Below are 14,473 nucleotides of genomic sequence, written 5' to 3'. Positions count from 1 at the left end.
AGAAAAGAAGGCTGAGATCCAGGCCCTAGGCAGGAGGAGCCTTCTAGAAGTTTCCAAAGGGAGGTCACGTCGTGAGGGGGCTCTCAGGAAGGCATTGGCTGGGGCATGAGAAGGAAGGCTGGTTGGTGTCTGTTGTGGAGGCCTTCAGTGCTGAGCTAAGAGTTAGAAGCTCTGGCCTGGCACGGTGACTAACACCTGTATCTCAGCACTTTGGGAGGTGAGATAGGTGGATCACTCGAGGTTAAGTGTTCGAGACCAGCTTGGCCAGCATGGTGAAGCCCTGTCTCTACTGAAAAAAAAGTACAGGCCGGGCGTGGTGGCTCAAGCCTGTAATCCCAGCACTTTGGGAGGCCGAGATGGGCGGATCACAAGGTCAGGAGATCGAGACCATCCTGGCCAACCCGGTGAAACCCCGTCTCTACTAAAAAATACAAAAAACTAGTCGGGCGAGGTGGCGGGTGCCTGTAGTCCCAGCTACTCGGGAGGCTGAGGCAGGAGAATGGCGTATACCCGGGAGGCGGAGCTTGCAGTGAGCTGAGATACGGCCACTGCGCTCCAGTTTGGGCGACAAAGCAAGACTCCGTCTCAAAAAAGAAAAAAAAAAAAAAGTACAAAAGTTATCAGGGCACAGTGGTGGGCACCTGTAATCCCCGCTCTCCAGTGGCAGATTCTCCTGCTGAGGCAGGAGAATCGCTTGAACCTGGGAGGCAGAGGTTGCAGTGAGCTGAGATCCTGCCACTGCACTCCAGCCTGGGCGACAATGAGACTCTATCTAAAAACAACAACAAAAAGAACAAATCAAACAAAAAGAAGCTCATTCCACAGACTTTCGGAGGTTTGGGGTCAGACAGTGACATCAGGAAAGTGATGTCAGAGTGGAGGGGGCTTGGGAGAGGTGTTAGGAAATGGCTGAAGGAGGGTGAATGTCAAGGGTATGGAGGCAGGAGAATTTAGGACTGGATGACCGGTGCTACAGAAGGCAGAGGGGCCTTTGGGGGCCCTGAGGCTGGGGCTGCTGCTTCAGGGAAGCCCGGAGACCATCCTGGGGCCAAGTAGTGGATGGAGGTTCCACTGATAGAGTAGGCAGAGGAGTTGGGGTGGGACACAGAGGGCGCACCTGGGGGCTTACCTTGTCCCAGGGAGGGGCAGGGAGGAGCCAGTGTTGTGCCCTGTAGCCCCCCACCCTGAGGCAGACAGGGGAGTTGGGGGCCCAACACCACAGCTGAAGCAGGTGGGAGGACCTCCGAGGCCCCCAGCCAGGGGGCTTCTGCCTGCGCTCTGCTCTAAGAAGCTCCAGGAGCTACTTTCTGGGTGGGAGGGGCTGGGACCTATTCATACCCACCTATAGTCAGAGCGGCTTCATCTTCCTCCATTTTATTTTATTTATTTTAATTGTTTTAGAGATGAGGTCTCTCACTGGCACGCAGGCTACAGTGCAGTGGCACAGAGGCTCACTGCAGCTTTGAACTCTAGGGCTCAAGCAATCTTCCCACCTCAGCCCACAGGCTACACTACCATGCCTGGCTAATTTAAAAAATTTTTTTGTAGACACAAGGACTCACCATGTTGCCTGGGCTGGTCTTGAACTCCTGGGCTCAAGTGCTTCTCTCATTTTGGCCTCCCGAAGTGCTGGGGGTACAGATGTGACCACTGCACTGGCCCGTCTTTGTCCATTTTACTCATAGAGCCAGCTTCAGATTTCCTTTGGATAAAGGCTCTGCCACTACTATGAAGTTTAAAAGGCACTGCTTTGGCTTCTCAGCTTACAGATGGCAAAACTGACGCCCACAGAAGGGTGTGACCTTTGAGCTATAGGCAAACCTGTGTCTGGGGTCCAGACGTTCTGGTTCCCAGGTGCCCCATTGGGCGCATCAAAGTCTGTCAGTGTTTCGTCCCGTTAGGGTGGGGTGGGCAGGGGGAGCCGGTGGGAGGGGAGAAGGGAATAACTGGGAAACAGAACTGAAGACCAGGCAGGTGGAGGAGTGACCCCAGATGTGGAGGGCGGCAGAGAAGAGGTGCTGAGTCATCTGTGTCACCCTCAGGCATGGGAGGAGGCGGCTGGAAACTCGGTGGACCTGGAGGAGTGACAGCTGGGAGGGATTCCCCAGCTGGTATCTCAGGCTGAGTGGGTGCCCTGCCTTCAGGGGTTGGGGGCTTGCTGCTGCAGGACAGCTGTTGAGTGGTCTGGGGCTTCACCCACTGGATGTCTGGTAAAGAGAACCCTTCCCCACTATTGCAGTGGGGGACATGAGGCATTTCTTTATCTTCTTTGATGTCCATGTCAGAGGTGGCAGCCAGGATCAGGACACCTTGGGCCACTCAGGAAGGGAGGTGAGAGAGCAGCCCCTGGCCGCCTAGGAGCCCCTCTTTGTCAGCTGAGTCCCACCTCCTGATGCCAGCCCCTGCACCCCTGAGCTGCCGGGTCTGCCTGCCTGGTCTGGCCCTTTGCAGAAGAGCAGTGCCCACCCCCACATTGCTGGGCTCCCCAGTGGTGGGTGCTGGCATACCGACTCCCTCTATGCACAGGGTTCCTGTGCCAGGGAGCCTCGGGGGCTGGTCCTGCGAGGCCTCCTTTACAGTCGCCAAGACTGAAACTCAGAGGGGGCAAGGGGTTTGTTCAGGTTTACTCCAAGGCGCAGCCAGGATGAAGACCCCCCTCTGAGGTTGAAAGCCGTGTTCTGTTGTCCTTAGCCAGGAGACATATAGAGGGCAGGAACAGAAGCCAGGGGACAGCCACCCCTGTCCCCATATAAAGCTCTTGGCCCTCGCTCTTCTATCAAATCATCCCCTGCAGCTGGGCGCGGTGGCTCAAGCCTGTAATCCCAGCACTTTGGGAGGCCGAGACGGGCAGATCACGAGGTCAGGAGATCGAGACCATCCTGGCTAACACGGTGAAACCCTGTCTCTACTAAAAAACACAAAAAACTAGCTGGGCGTGGTGGCAGGCGCCTGTAGTCCCAGCTACTTGGGAGGCTGAGGCAGGAGAATGGCGTAAATCCGGGAGGCGGAGCTTGCAGTGAGCTGAGATCCGGCCCCTGCACTCCAGCCTGGGCGACAGAGCGAGACTCGTCTCAAAAAAAAAAATAATAAATAAATAAATAAATAATTATTCCCTGCAGCACAGGTGTGGCTGCCGGTGAGGCAGGGAGGTGGCCTGTGTGTGGGGGAGACACAGTCCCTCATCTGGCCCTCTGTGCCTCAGTTTCTTCCCTGGCTCTTCTTCCCCTTCCCTTTTTAATGACCTTAAACATTTTTTTAATTATCAAAAAAAAAGGTTTACATTTTCAAAAATAATTTAAACAAACTGAAAGGGTGGAAATCAACACCCCCACACTCCTTACGCTGCCAGCTACCACCCCGGGGTCCTGTTGGTGGCTGCTGCTGCCTGCCTATCAGTTTCTGGTGGCAGCTGTAACCTGTCACCACAGCTGCCTAAATAATGCACACGTATTACCTCACGCTTCTGTAGGCAAGAAATCTAATGCGGGTCTTGCTGTGCTGCAGCCGAGGCATGGGCAGCTGAGGCAGGCACCCGTTGTATCCTTTGCCTTCTGTGGCTTCTGGTGGCCACCCGCATCCCATGGCTCTCAGCCCCTTCCTTCATCTTCAAAGCCTGCAGAGGGGACGTCGAGTCCTTCTCCCGCCACATCACTCTGACCATCCCTTCCTGGTCACACCTCCCTTGAACTCTTCGCTTCTGCCCCCTTCGTCCACTTTTAAGGACCCTTGTGATTACACTGGGCTTGAGAGATAATCTGGGATAATCTCCCGATTTAAAGGTCAGCTGATTAGCAACCTTAATTCCCTCTGCAGCCTGAATTCCTCTTTGCCACGTAACATGATGTAGTCACAGATCCTGGGAGTAGAATGTGGAAGACTTTGGGGGGCTATCATTCTACCCCCCACAATATCCTCCCTACCTTTTCTGTGTTTTCGCATCCATTCACTGGGACGGACAGGTCTGCACCTTTGTTCCCGTGAGTGGGATCATACCATGTGTAGTGTCAGAAGTCAACTTTCACCACCTCATTTTGGGATCTTTTTCCACAGCATCCACACAAAAACTCTGTCTAGTGGCTGCCTGTGGCCCATTGTCAAGCTCGATCCCATCATTTATTCAAGAGTTCCCCTGATAGGGACTTAGATTGTTTCTAGTTTTCATCTGTTACCAACCTTGCCGTAGGGAATACCCTTGTTCCAAAAGTCTCTGTACACATACAACTTTCTGTGGGATCATTCCTAGGAGTGGACCTGCTAGGTCAACCAGTGGGGTCGCAGAATGTGATGATGCCACGGGACCACCCCTGCCCCCCTGCGACACCGTCATAGCAGACACTCCCAGCAGTGGGTATTATTAATCTTTGACATACTTGCCCATCTTGTCTACTAAGCCTTATTTTGTATTACATCATCAGTTTCAGCTCATTTACTGAGCACCTGCCACATGTCAGGCCCTGGCCTAGACCCTAGGGACCCAGGCAGATGTTCTCAGTCTTCAGGGAACTTATAGTTTCAGGGAACTTATGGTTTGGCAGAAGTAGAACCTTCTGAGGCAGAGGAGAGGCTTCCCAGAGACAGCTAGGAGAGACATTTAAACTGGGCTGCAGGTCAGTAAATTACCCAGGGAGGTAAAGTTGCCAAAAAAACATTCCAGGCTGGGCGCAGTGGCTCACGCCTGTAATCCCAGCACTTTGGGAGGCCAAGGTCGGCAGATCACAAGGTCAGGAGTCCAAGACCATCCTGGCTAACACAGTGAAACCCCATCTCTACTAAAAATATAAAAATTAGCCGCACGTGGTGGTGGGCACCTGTAGTCCCAGCTACTTGGGAGGCTGAGGCAGGAGAATCGCTTGAACCTGGGAGGCGAAGGTTGCAGTGAGCTGAGATCACTCCACTGCACTCCTGCCCAGGTGACAGAGCAAGACTCTGTCTCAAAAAAAAAAAAAAAAAAAAAAAAAAAATTCCAGGCAGTGGGAATAGCATGAGCTAAAGCTCAGAGGTGTGAACGTGCTGCAACCATAACTATAAGATTGCTTGGCAGAGAAGGACCAGGGATGAGACCGTAAAGGTCAGCCATGGAAACAGAGACTTGACTCTAAGACAGGGAGTGCCTGGAGGGCTTAAGGTGAGGTTTGTGAATGAGGAGCCGTGGGGTGGAGGTGGGAGCAGGAGCAGGTGCAGATTGGAGGTGCCGGGACCCAGGAAGAGGTGGTGTACCTGCCCCTGAACCTTCTCCTCTGAAGGCTGGGGAAGGGCTGCTGTCCAGAGGAATGGGGCAACCGGTGATACCCTGGCCTCCGGCCCACAGGAGGCATGTGAGCGCAGCCTGGCAGAGATGGAGTCCTCACACCAGCAGGTGATGGAGGAGCTGCAGCGGCACCATGAGCGGGAGCTGCAGCGGCTGCAGCAGGAGAAGGAGTGGCTCCTGGCCGAGGAGACGGCAGCCACGGCCTCAGGTATGGACCCTGGGTGGGGCACAGTGGGCTGGGCCCTGAGCCTCTGTGCTGAGGCTCCTCCTAGCCAAACTGGGAAGGACTTTATCAAATAAGATGTAGGGATCTCAGTGCCACATTTGGGGTAAAGGGTCAGCAGGGGTTGGAAGCCCCAAGAACTGGCCTGTAGCACTACTTGAAAAGGGAAACTGAGGCAGTAAAAGACACCCTCCCCACCCCCAACACCACCACTACCATGGGTGGTGACTCCTCCTGCTCAGGGGCCTGCAGCCACCATAGAGTGCCTAAAGCCACACGCTACCTACATGCAGCAGGAAGAGGCTGATAAGCTGCATCCCCTGTCCTCACAGGAGTGCCTGCTCCCTGGGCACATGGGCTAGACCCTGGGGAGAGCAGGGGAAAGTGTGAGCGTTGTCCATGCCAGCTGTGTACCAGGCACTGGGGCCCCACATGTTTCCCAAGGGAGCATCCTTCATCCTGGACAATTCCCTCCCCTCCTGCCACCACACACCTGCTGTTTGCCTGGCACATTCCTAGGCATCACTAGGGGTTTGTAGAACAATAGAAATGCTGGCAATGTCACATGATCTGAAGCTCACAACCTGCCAGTGCTGTGCCAAGTGCTCATGCACTTGAACCCAGCCCTGGGGCCAGTGTGCTCTGCATTTTAGGAAGACCGTCTTTGCAGCCACATGTGTTAGAGACCCCTTTCTCCTCAGCAGTCTGGACTTCGCCCTGTAATCTGGCACTAAGGTTTCTGCTGTGAAATAGATAAAAATCACACTTAAGTGTAGTAATAAAGACCATAAATAGCCTCATGTCCATTCAGGGTGGGGATTGTCACCAAAAGAGTTACCAGAGGCCGGGTGCAGTGGTTCATGCCTGTAATCCCAGCACTTTGGGAGGCCAAGGCAGGCAGATCACCTGAGGTCAGGAGTTCGAGACTAGCCTGGCCAACATGGTGAAACCCCACCTCTAGGCCGGGCGCGGTGGCTCAAGCCTGTAATTCCAGCACTTTGGGAGGCCGAGGCGGGTGGATCACGAGGTCAGGAGATCGAGACCATCCTGGCGAACACGGTGAAACCCTGTCTCTACTAAAAAATACAAAAAACTAGCCGGGCGAGGTGGCGGGCGCCTGTAGTCCCAGCTGCTCCGGAGGCTGAGGTAGGAGAATGGCGTGAACTCTGAAGGCGGAGCTTGCAGTGAGCTGAGATCCGGCCACTGCACTCCAGGCTGGGTGACAGAGCGAGACTCCGTCTCAAAAAAAAAAAAAAAAAAAAAGAAACCCCACCTCTAATAAAAATACAAAAATTAGCCGGGCATGATGGTGGGCTGCTGCAATCCCAGCTACTCAGGAGGCTAAGGCAGGAGAATTTGTTAAACCCAGGAGACAGAGGCTGCAGTGAGCTGAGATTGCACCACTGTACTCCAGCCTGGGTGGCAGAGTGAGACTCCCTTAAAAAAAAAAAAAAAAAAAAGCCTGGGTACTGTGGCTCATGCCTGTAATCCCAGCACTTTGAGAGGCTGAGATGGGTGGATCATAAGGTCAGGAGTTCAAGACCAGCCTGTCCAAGATGGTGAAACCCTGTCTCTACTAAGAATACAAAAATTAGCCATGCACAGTGGCAGGCGCCTGTAATCCCAGCTACTCAGGAGGCTGAGGCAGGAGAGTCGCTTGAAAGCGGGCAGCAGAGGTTGCAGTGAACCAAGATTACACCACTGCACTCCAGCCTAGGTGACAGAGTGAGACTCCATCTCAAAAAAAAAAAAAAAAGGAGAAACTTTCAATGTTCAGAGGTTTGGGATTTTAGAATTGTGGGTAAAACTATGGGTGGCACTTATTTAATCCTCACAACAGCCCTGAGTGAGAAAAAAAAAGCCTCGGTCTCAGTCCTCAGGAGCTCACAGTCTGAGAATAAAGCCAGCAGGAGCTAATGTCGGGGCATTTACTTTGAGCCATGCTTTGTTCTAAATGCTTCACACACCTTCCAGTAACCCCATGGAGGAAAGGTACTGTTGTTATCTATCCCTATTTTCCAGATAAGGGACCGGGGGCAAGAGGGGTTAAGTCACCTGTGCAAAGTCACATCGATTTATGCTGACTGTGGAGCCTGAGCTCTTGACCACTAGGCTGGGCAAAGCAGATAGGCCTTGTTTGAGAGCCCTCAGAGTCTTCAGGGAGGGTGTACTACGTGGGGTCCTACCCGGAAATCACTAGAACAGGAGGTACCAATGGTCAGACACTGAGCTGTCTCCCCAGCAGGGCCCATCCAACAGGATTATCTTTCCTTAATAGATGGGCTCAGAGAGGTTGAGCAGCTTACCCCAAGCCACTCATTTTATGACAGCCTGGGCTGCTCTGGACTCCTGGTTCGGTGCTCTTTGCATAGCACTCCTTGGTCCTGTCTCCACCAGTACATGTGGTGTCTCAGAGCTGGTGGCACTTGGTGCTGCTGACCCCCCTCTAGTCTCTCTTGTGCCTCTCTGCCCTGCTTCCAGCCATTGAAGCCATGAAGAAGGCCTACCAGGAAGAGCTGAGCCGAGAGCTGAGCAAAACACGGAGTCTCCAGCAGGGCCCAGATGGCCTCCGGAAGCAGCACCAGTAAGATGATGCCAGGGCCCAACTGCCCACCCTGATGGTTATGGGTTGAGGAACTTTGCTGAGGCCCCTTGGCAGAGGACACATCAGTTTGCCCCTAGCTGAGATTCCTGCTCCAGTCTCATGGATGCAAGAAACAGAAGTAGAATGTCCTCAGGCAGACCCCATGCCAGTCCTCACAGACAGTTCTTCAGGTGCCTTCTTGTCTTCGCTGGTCCCGGCCTCTACCCACCTCTTCACCCCTTAGTCTCCCCTAGAGCTCGGCTGCAGTGTCACTGTTGACCAGTAGGCCTCTCCCTGCCCCAGAGCACAGTTTTGGAATGTTGAGGCTTCAGGGACTTTAAAGATGGGCTCCTCCGGCCGGGCACGGTGGCTCACGCCTCAATCCCAGCACTTTGGGAGACTGAGGCAGGCGGATCACCTGACGTCAGGAGTTTGAAACTAGCCTGGCCAGCATGGTGAAACACCATCTCTACGAAAAATACAAAAGTTAGCTGAGTGTGGTGGCGGGTGCCTGTAATTCCAGCTACTTGGGAGACTGAGGCAGGAGAATCACTTGAACCCAGGAGGTGGAGGTTGCAGTGAGCCAAGATTGTGCCACTGCACTCCAGCCTGGGCAACAAGAGTGACAGCAAGACCCCATTTAAAAAAGAAAGAAAAAGGAAAAAAGATGGGCTCCTCCAAGCCACCCTCACTTAGGGGAAATACCTGTAGCCCAGAGAGGCTATCACTGGTTCACAGCCCCACAGCAGGCTAAACACAAACCTAAAGAGGGAACCCCAGAGTCCTGGCATGCTTTGAGTCTGCCCTGACTGGACTCCAGGCTTGGCAGGGGCAAGATAACCTATGCTCTCCTTTGCTCCTCCTCTGGGGCAGGTCAGATGTGGAGGCACTGAAGCGGGAGCTGCAGGTGCTATCGGAGCAGTACTCGCAGAAGTGCCTGGAGATAGGGGCGCTCACGCGGCAGGCCGAGGAGCGTGAGCACACACTGCGCCGCTGCCAGCAGGAGGGCCAGGAGCTGCTGCGCCACAACCAGGTGGGCCTGGCCCCAAGTTGAGGGGACACGGGCGGGTCCCAGCACCCCTCCCCTGACCACCATGCCTCTCCCAGGAGCTGCATGGCCGCCTGTCAGAGGAGATAGACCAGCTGCGTGGCTTCATTGCCTCACAGGGCATGGGCAACGGCTGCGGGCGCAGCAATGAGCGGAGTTCCTGCGAGCTGGAGGTGAGTGCCCTCACTAGCACCAGGCAGCCCAGTGGTTCTCGGGGCAGGGCTATGGTGCACCCCCGCCACAGGCTGCATGTCACCTGTGGCAGGAAAGCCAAGTCTCTGAGTGGCTTGGCCAGCCTGACTAGGCCAGAACACCTACTACGTATCCAGTAGCCAGAATTCTTCCCTCCCACCTGCATTGTGTCACCTATCTGCCATGTACCATAGGAAATCACTCCACTTCTCTGAGTCCCAGTAGCTCATCTGTAAAATGGCACCAGCACCCCAGCACCTTCCTTACTGGGAAATATTGGGGTAAGAAAATGTGTGTGTGTGTGTGTGTGTATGTGTGTGTGTGTGTGCCAGGATCACTGTAGTCTTTTCTTTTCTTTCTTTCTTTTTTTTTTTTTGAGACAGAGTCCCGCTCTGTCACCCAGGCTGGAGTGCAGTGACACGATCTTGGCTCACTGCAACCTCTGCCTCCCCAGTTCAAGTGATTCTCCTGCCTCAGCCTCCCAAGTAGCTAGGATTACAGGCCTGCACCACCACACCTGGCTAATTTTTTATATTTTTGGTAGAGACAGGGTTTCACTATGTTGGCCAGGCTGGTCTCGAACTCCAGACCTCAAGTGATCCGCTGGCCTTGGCCTCCCAAAGTGCTGGGATTACAGTGTGAGCCACCATACCCAGCCTCAGTATTTCTTTCTTTTTTTTTTCAGACGGAGTTTTGCTGTTGTTGCCCAGGCTGGAGTGCAGTGGCGCCATCTCGGCTCACTGCGGCCTCTGCCTCCTGGGTTCAAGCCATTCTCCTGCCTCAGCTTCCCAAGTAGCTGGGATTACAGGCATGCGCCACCATGCCTGGCTAATTTTGTATTTTTAGTAGAGACAGGGTTTCTCCATGTTGATCAGGCTGGTCTCGAACTCCCAACCTCAGATGATCTGCCCACCTCGGCCTCCCAAAGTGTTGCAATTACAGGCATGAGCCACCGTGCCCAGCCGATATTTTACTTCTTTAACAAACACTTAGGTGAGGCTTACTGTGTACCTAGAACTTCTGGAAGCCCTTTTTGTCTGTTAACTCATCTAATCTTCCTGACAGCTCCATACATTAGCTACTGTTACTGTCCCCATTTACAGATTAGGAAACTGAGACACAGGAAGGTCAAGTACCTTACCAAAGCTTGCATAGCTGGACTGGGATTTGAACCAGGCAGTCTGGCTCCATTCTGAGCTTTTAAGCCTCCCCAGACCTGGCTGAATTTGTTTCCTCCTTGGTCAGGTCAGCAGCACCTGGCCCTCAGGGTTGGGGAGGGGTTAATGAGGTGCCTTGTGGAGTGGCTCAGCCTGCTCAGGTTTATGTAGGGCTTCTTTTCATCCATCTTACCCCCGAGGTGAGAGCCTGGTGCTGCATGAGGGTTGCAGCAGAGATGACCATGAGATATCCATTCACACAGGCTGGACAGGGGTGAGAGTAAGGGAAGGCAAAGCAGGGGAATCAGAGAGGGCTTCCTGGAGGAGTCTGCCTCCAGGGTTTAGAGGGTTTTGGTGCAGATAGGGGCTGCATTCTAGGGGCCTGAGGCAGAGAAAACCTGGGCTGCAGGGCACTGTGGGCCAGGGTAGCTCTGGCTTCTGGCCCTGGGTCAGCCCAGCACCTATGTCCCCAGGTGCTGCTTCGTGTAAAAGAGAATGAACTCCAGTACCTGAAGAAGGAAGTGCAGTGCCTCCGGGACGAACTCCAGATGATGCAGAAGGTAAGTCCTGCTGCTGGGCGTGGGGGCCGTGGGGGCCTCTGGAGCCACCTGGATGCCATCCTGTGAGCACCTGCTCTGTGCCAAGCCCTCCACTTGCTTCATCCTTCCTCAGGCTCTCCTGTGCTTCTCCCATGTAGGTGTCGTCATCCCCATTCACTGACAGGGAAACTAAGGCTAAGAAAGGGGAAGTGACTTCCCCAAGGCCGTACTTGCTTCTGTTTATTTAGCGTTATTTAATTTATTGATTATTATTGAGCACCTCCTATGTCCCGGGCACTGTGCTAGGTGCTGGGAAGACAGATGTGAACAAAATAGCCCCAAATCTCTGCTGTGGGGAGCTTGCACTCCAGTGAGAATAACCGCGTTGCTAGGAGTTGGATGGGTCGGGGTTCAGCCCAAGTCTGAGTCTGCAGCCCACCTGGCCCACCGTTGGCTGCTATGTCACTGCCTGGTGCATTCTGTCAGTTTGGGGCAGGAAGTGGACGTGTTGGTGGCTCTGTAAGCGCATGTGAGCCAGACCATGTTTACCGCACTTGAAGAACAGGTGGCGTGAACTCACGGGAAGGGCCCGAGCACCCAGCCAGGCTGACCTGGTTCCATCCCAGCCGCTCACTGCCCTGCGGTCTTGGGCAAAATCTCCTTCCCCCAAACAGGATGAGGATGACAATGACACCTGTGTCCCTAGGTGGTACCAGGGAGGTGGGAGAGGGAAGCCCAGGACCCAGGGCCATCTCGGGGAGCCACCTGGAGGGATGAAGCGAGGGGCCGTGGGGAGGTCTGGCTGCTGGTACTGCCCATGTGCCAGGTGGGCAGGGCTGGAGGGAGAGGCTTCATGCCCTCATACCTGCCTCCTGCCCCCCAGGACAAGCGCTTCACCTCGGGAAAGTACCAGGATGTCTACGTGGAGCTGAGCCACATCAAGACGCGGTCCGAGCGGGAGATCGAGCAGCTGAAGGAGCACCTGCGCCTTGCCATGGCCGCCCTCCAGGAGAAGGAGTCAATGCGCAACAGCCTGGCTGAGTAGAGGTGGGTGCCAAGGTGTGCGCCCTGCACGGTGGGCAGGGGCTGAGGCTCTCCCAGAACCAGGACTCCTGGACCACCCCAGCCAGGCCACTTTCTTCTTCTGGCCTCCAATTCCCGTTTTGTAAAAGGGACGATGAACCCAGCAACACGGGATTGTTGCAGAGATCCCATCAGACCCGGGCCACAGGCTGCTTCATCAGCTTAAGCCTGTTCCTTCAGAGCTGGGCGGCACAGTGCAGAGCCATGGCCTGCTCAGTGCACCCCCCTTCTTGGGGCTGGAGGCAAATGCAGTGTTCACATCCCTGACCCCCACAGGGAGTCTCCGCTGAGCTTCACACACAGACATCGCACACCAAGGTCAGGCCTCTGTCCCATTTAGTCTTACACTTGTTCTTGACTTAGCAGGGCTCAAAGTGGTTGGTTGGTTGGTTGTTTTGAGACAAGGTCTTACTCTTACCTGGGCTGGAGTGCAGTGATGCAATCACGGCTCACTGCAGCCTCAACCTCCTAGGCTCAAGGGATCCTCCCACCTCAGCCTTCTGAGTAGCTGGGACCACAGGCCCACACCACCATGCCCAGATAATTTTTGTACTTTTTGCATAGGCGAGGTTTTGCCATTATTTCCCAGGCTGGTCTCAAACTCCTGGGCTCAAGCAGTCTACCTGCCTCAGCCTCCCAATATTCTGAGATTACAGGCATGAGCTGCTGCACCTGGCCAAAGTGTTCTTATTTTTGCTTTTCCAATGCCACATCTACCTGGAGCATCCTCTTTCTGCTAAATCCTCGTGGACTTCCTAAGGCACGCAGGAGAGGCCACCCTATGGCCGAGCTACTCGCGAAGGAGCTAGGAAGAGCGGATCTGACTACCTTCAGGACCGAGAGGTGGTGGAAGGACCCACTCAGCACCCTTGCTTGGCCTTGGGATAGCCTCGAAGCCCCTCAGCCCAGGCCTCAGCCCTGTCGCACCTTGTCTTTCAGGTCCCGCTCAGCTGCAGACCCTCCAGGCTGGAGGACCAGCCGCCCTCTTTCCCTTCTGGATGGAAGTCAAAAGCCAAGCTTTCTCCCCACCCTCTGTGGGCCACACGTGCACTTGCACCCACCATACACCCACACACAGACACAGACACACACACACGTGCACACATGTACACACGGACACACACACACACACACTCTGCGTATCTGAGCGCGCCCCTCGCACTGGGTCTTACCTTGCACCTTCTTCAGGATTTTATATGTGAAGAGATTTTTATATAGATTTTTTTCCTTTTTTTCCAAAACACTTTATACTTTAAAAAAAAAAGAAAAAACAATTCCTGGTGGTCGTGTGCCTCCAGCCCTGGTCCCCGCTCTGTCTCCAGCCACCCTCTGCTTGGGCTTCTGGGCTGGTGGCCCTGGTCCGGGGGTCTGGCGGAGGCCCAGGCAGCAGCCATGGCAGGGTATCTCTGCAGGGGAGAGGCGGGAGCCTGCCACCTTCCTCCTACCCTACCTCCTACTAACACTTCCTGCCCCATTTGGACCCGTACCATGGGGCTCAGGACAGAGGGAGCCAGCAGCTGGCTTCCATGGCCCCACAGCCTCCTCTGAGGCTGTGCTGGGTGTGGAACCGCCAGAGCCACCCAAAAGGTGATTCTCTCCTGCCCCCTGAACCTCTTAACTTAATAAAATGTTCCAGCAAGTTCTGGTGTCCTAGATGGCTGACGGAACAGAAATGGAGATTGGGGTTTCTTGAAGTGGCTTCCCTACTCACACCCTACCCACACCCCACCCTTCCTAAAGCAGTGGCCTCTGGGCTTCTGAGGGTGGGGCTGGAAATCCAAGGTTCCCCTTAGTAAGGACTGCGACGCCCCCAGTGTGGCTTACAGGCCAGTGGCAGCGGAAGCAAGTGAGAAATAGCAAGTACAGCCCCACCCCGACCTACTGAACCAGCGTCTGCATTTTAACAGGTGCCCCAGTGATTCACGTGACCTTCAAAGTCTGGGGAGCCCTGGAGTAGGGCCCAGGGCCCAGGCCTGAGAGAGAGACGTGGAGCTAAGACTGGCCCTGACCATGACCTTGGGCAAGTCACACCCCTCACTAAGCCTCAGTTTGCTTCTCCATCAAATGGGTGTTTTTCTTTCAGTCCCAGTCCTCTCCTGAGGCTTTTCCCAGAGGTCATGCCCAACCCTGGGCAGGGGTGAGGGCAGGGTTGTGGCTGCCCCAGGCCCAGGTCCAGCGGGCTGGGAGTCCTCACCATGGCCAGCTGTGCTGATTGTGGTCTCATGGGGCTGGGAAGAGGTCGCATTTCTGAGCCACAGAAACAAGCCACATCCGGTAGGGGTCCTGGAAGGCTGTGAACGCAGAAGAGCCCCTGAGCCAGCCTGCCGGTGGAAGAGTACCTTTGGAGGCAGCTTTGAAAGATGGCTCTTCGAGATGGAAGAATCAGGAAGGGCCTTCCA

The 14,473-nt window shown here is 54.6% G+C and overlaps 1 protein-coding gene across 2 annotated transcripts in view; it reads left to right on the top strand.

Moving 5' to 3' along the window:
* TRIOBP (TRIO and F-actin binding protein) overlaps positions 1–13,713 on the top strand; it is a 76,417-nt gene extending 62,704 nt beyond the window's left edge. For both annotated transcript variants that reach the window (XM_025400571.1, XM_025400572.1), the window contains 7 exons: positions 5,309–5,456; positions 7,953–8,055; positions 8,929–9,088; positions 9,163–9,276; positions 10,926–11,012; positions 11,875–12,038; positions 13,014–13,713. In XM_025400571.1, coding sequence (XP_025256356.1) covers positions 5,309–5,456; positions 7,953–8,055; positions 8,929–9,088; positions 9,163–9,276; positions 10,926–11,012; positions 11,875–12,036 — 774 coding nt within the window. In that variant the 3' untranslated portion in view covers positions 12,037–12,038; positions 13,014–13,713. The remainder of the gene's footprint in view (positions 1–5,308; positions 5,457–7,952; positions 8,056–8,928; positions 9,089–9,162; positions 9,277–10,925; positions 11,013–11,874; positions 12,039–13,013) is intronic.
* The last annotated feature ends 760 nt before the right edge of the window (positions 13,714–14,473 follow it).

The sequence above is a fragment of the Theropithecus gelada genome, chromosome 10 (genome assembly GCF_003255815.1).
Source record: "Theropithecus gelada isolate Dixy chromosome 10, Tgel_1.0, whole genome shotgun sequence".
Lineage (NCBI taxonomy): Eukaryota > Metazoa > Chordata > Mammalia > Primates > Cercopithecidae > Theropithecus > Theropithecus gelada.
Note: the sequence above shows the minus strand (reverse complement) of the source record. Positions and strands in the feature narration are given on the sequence as shown.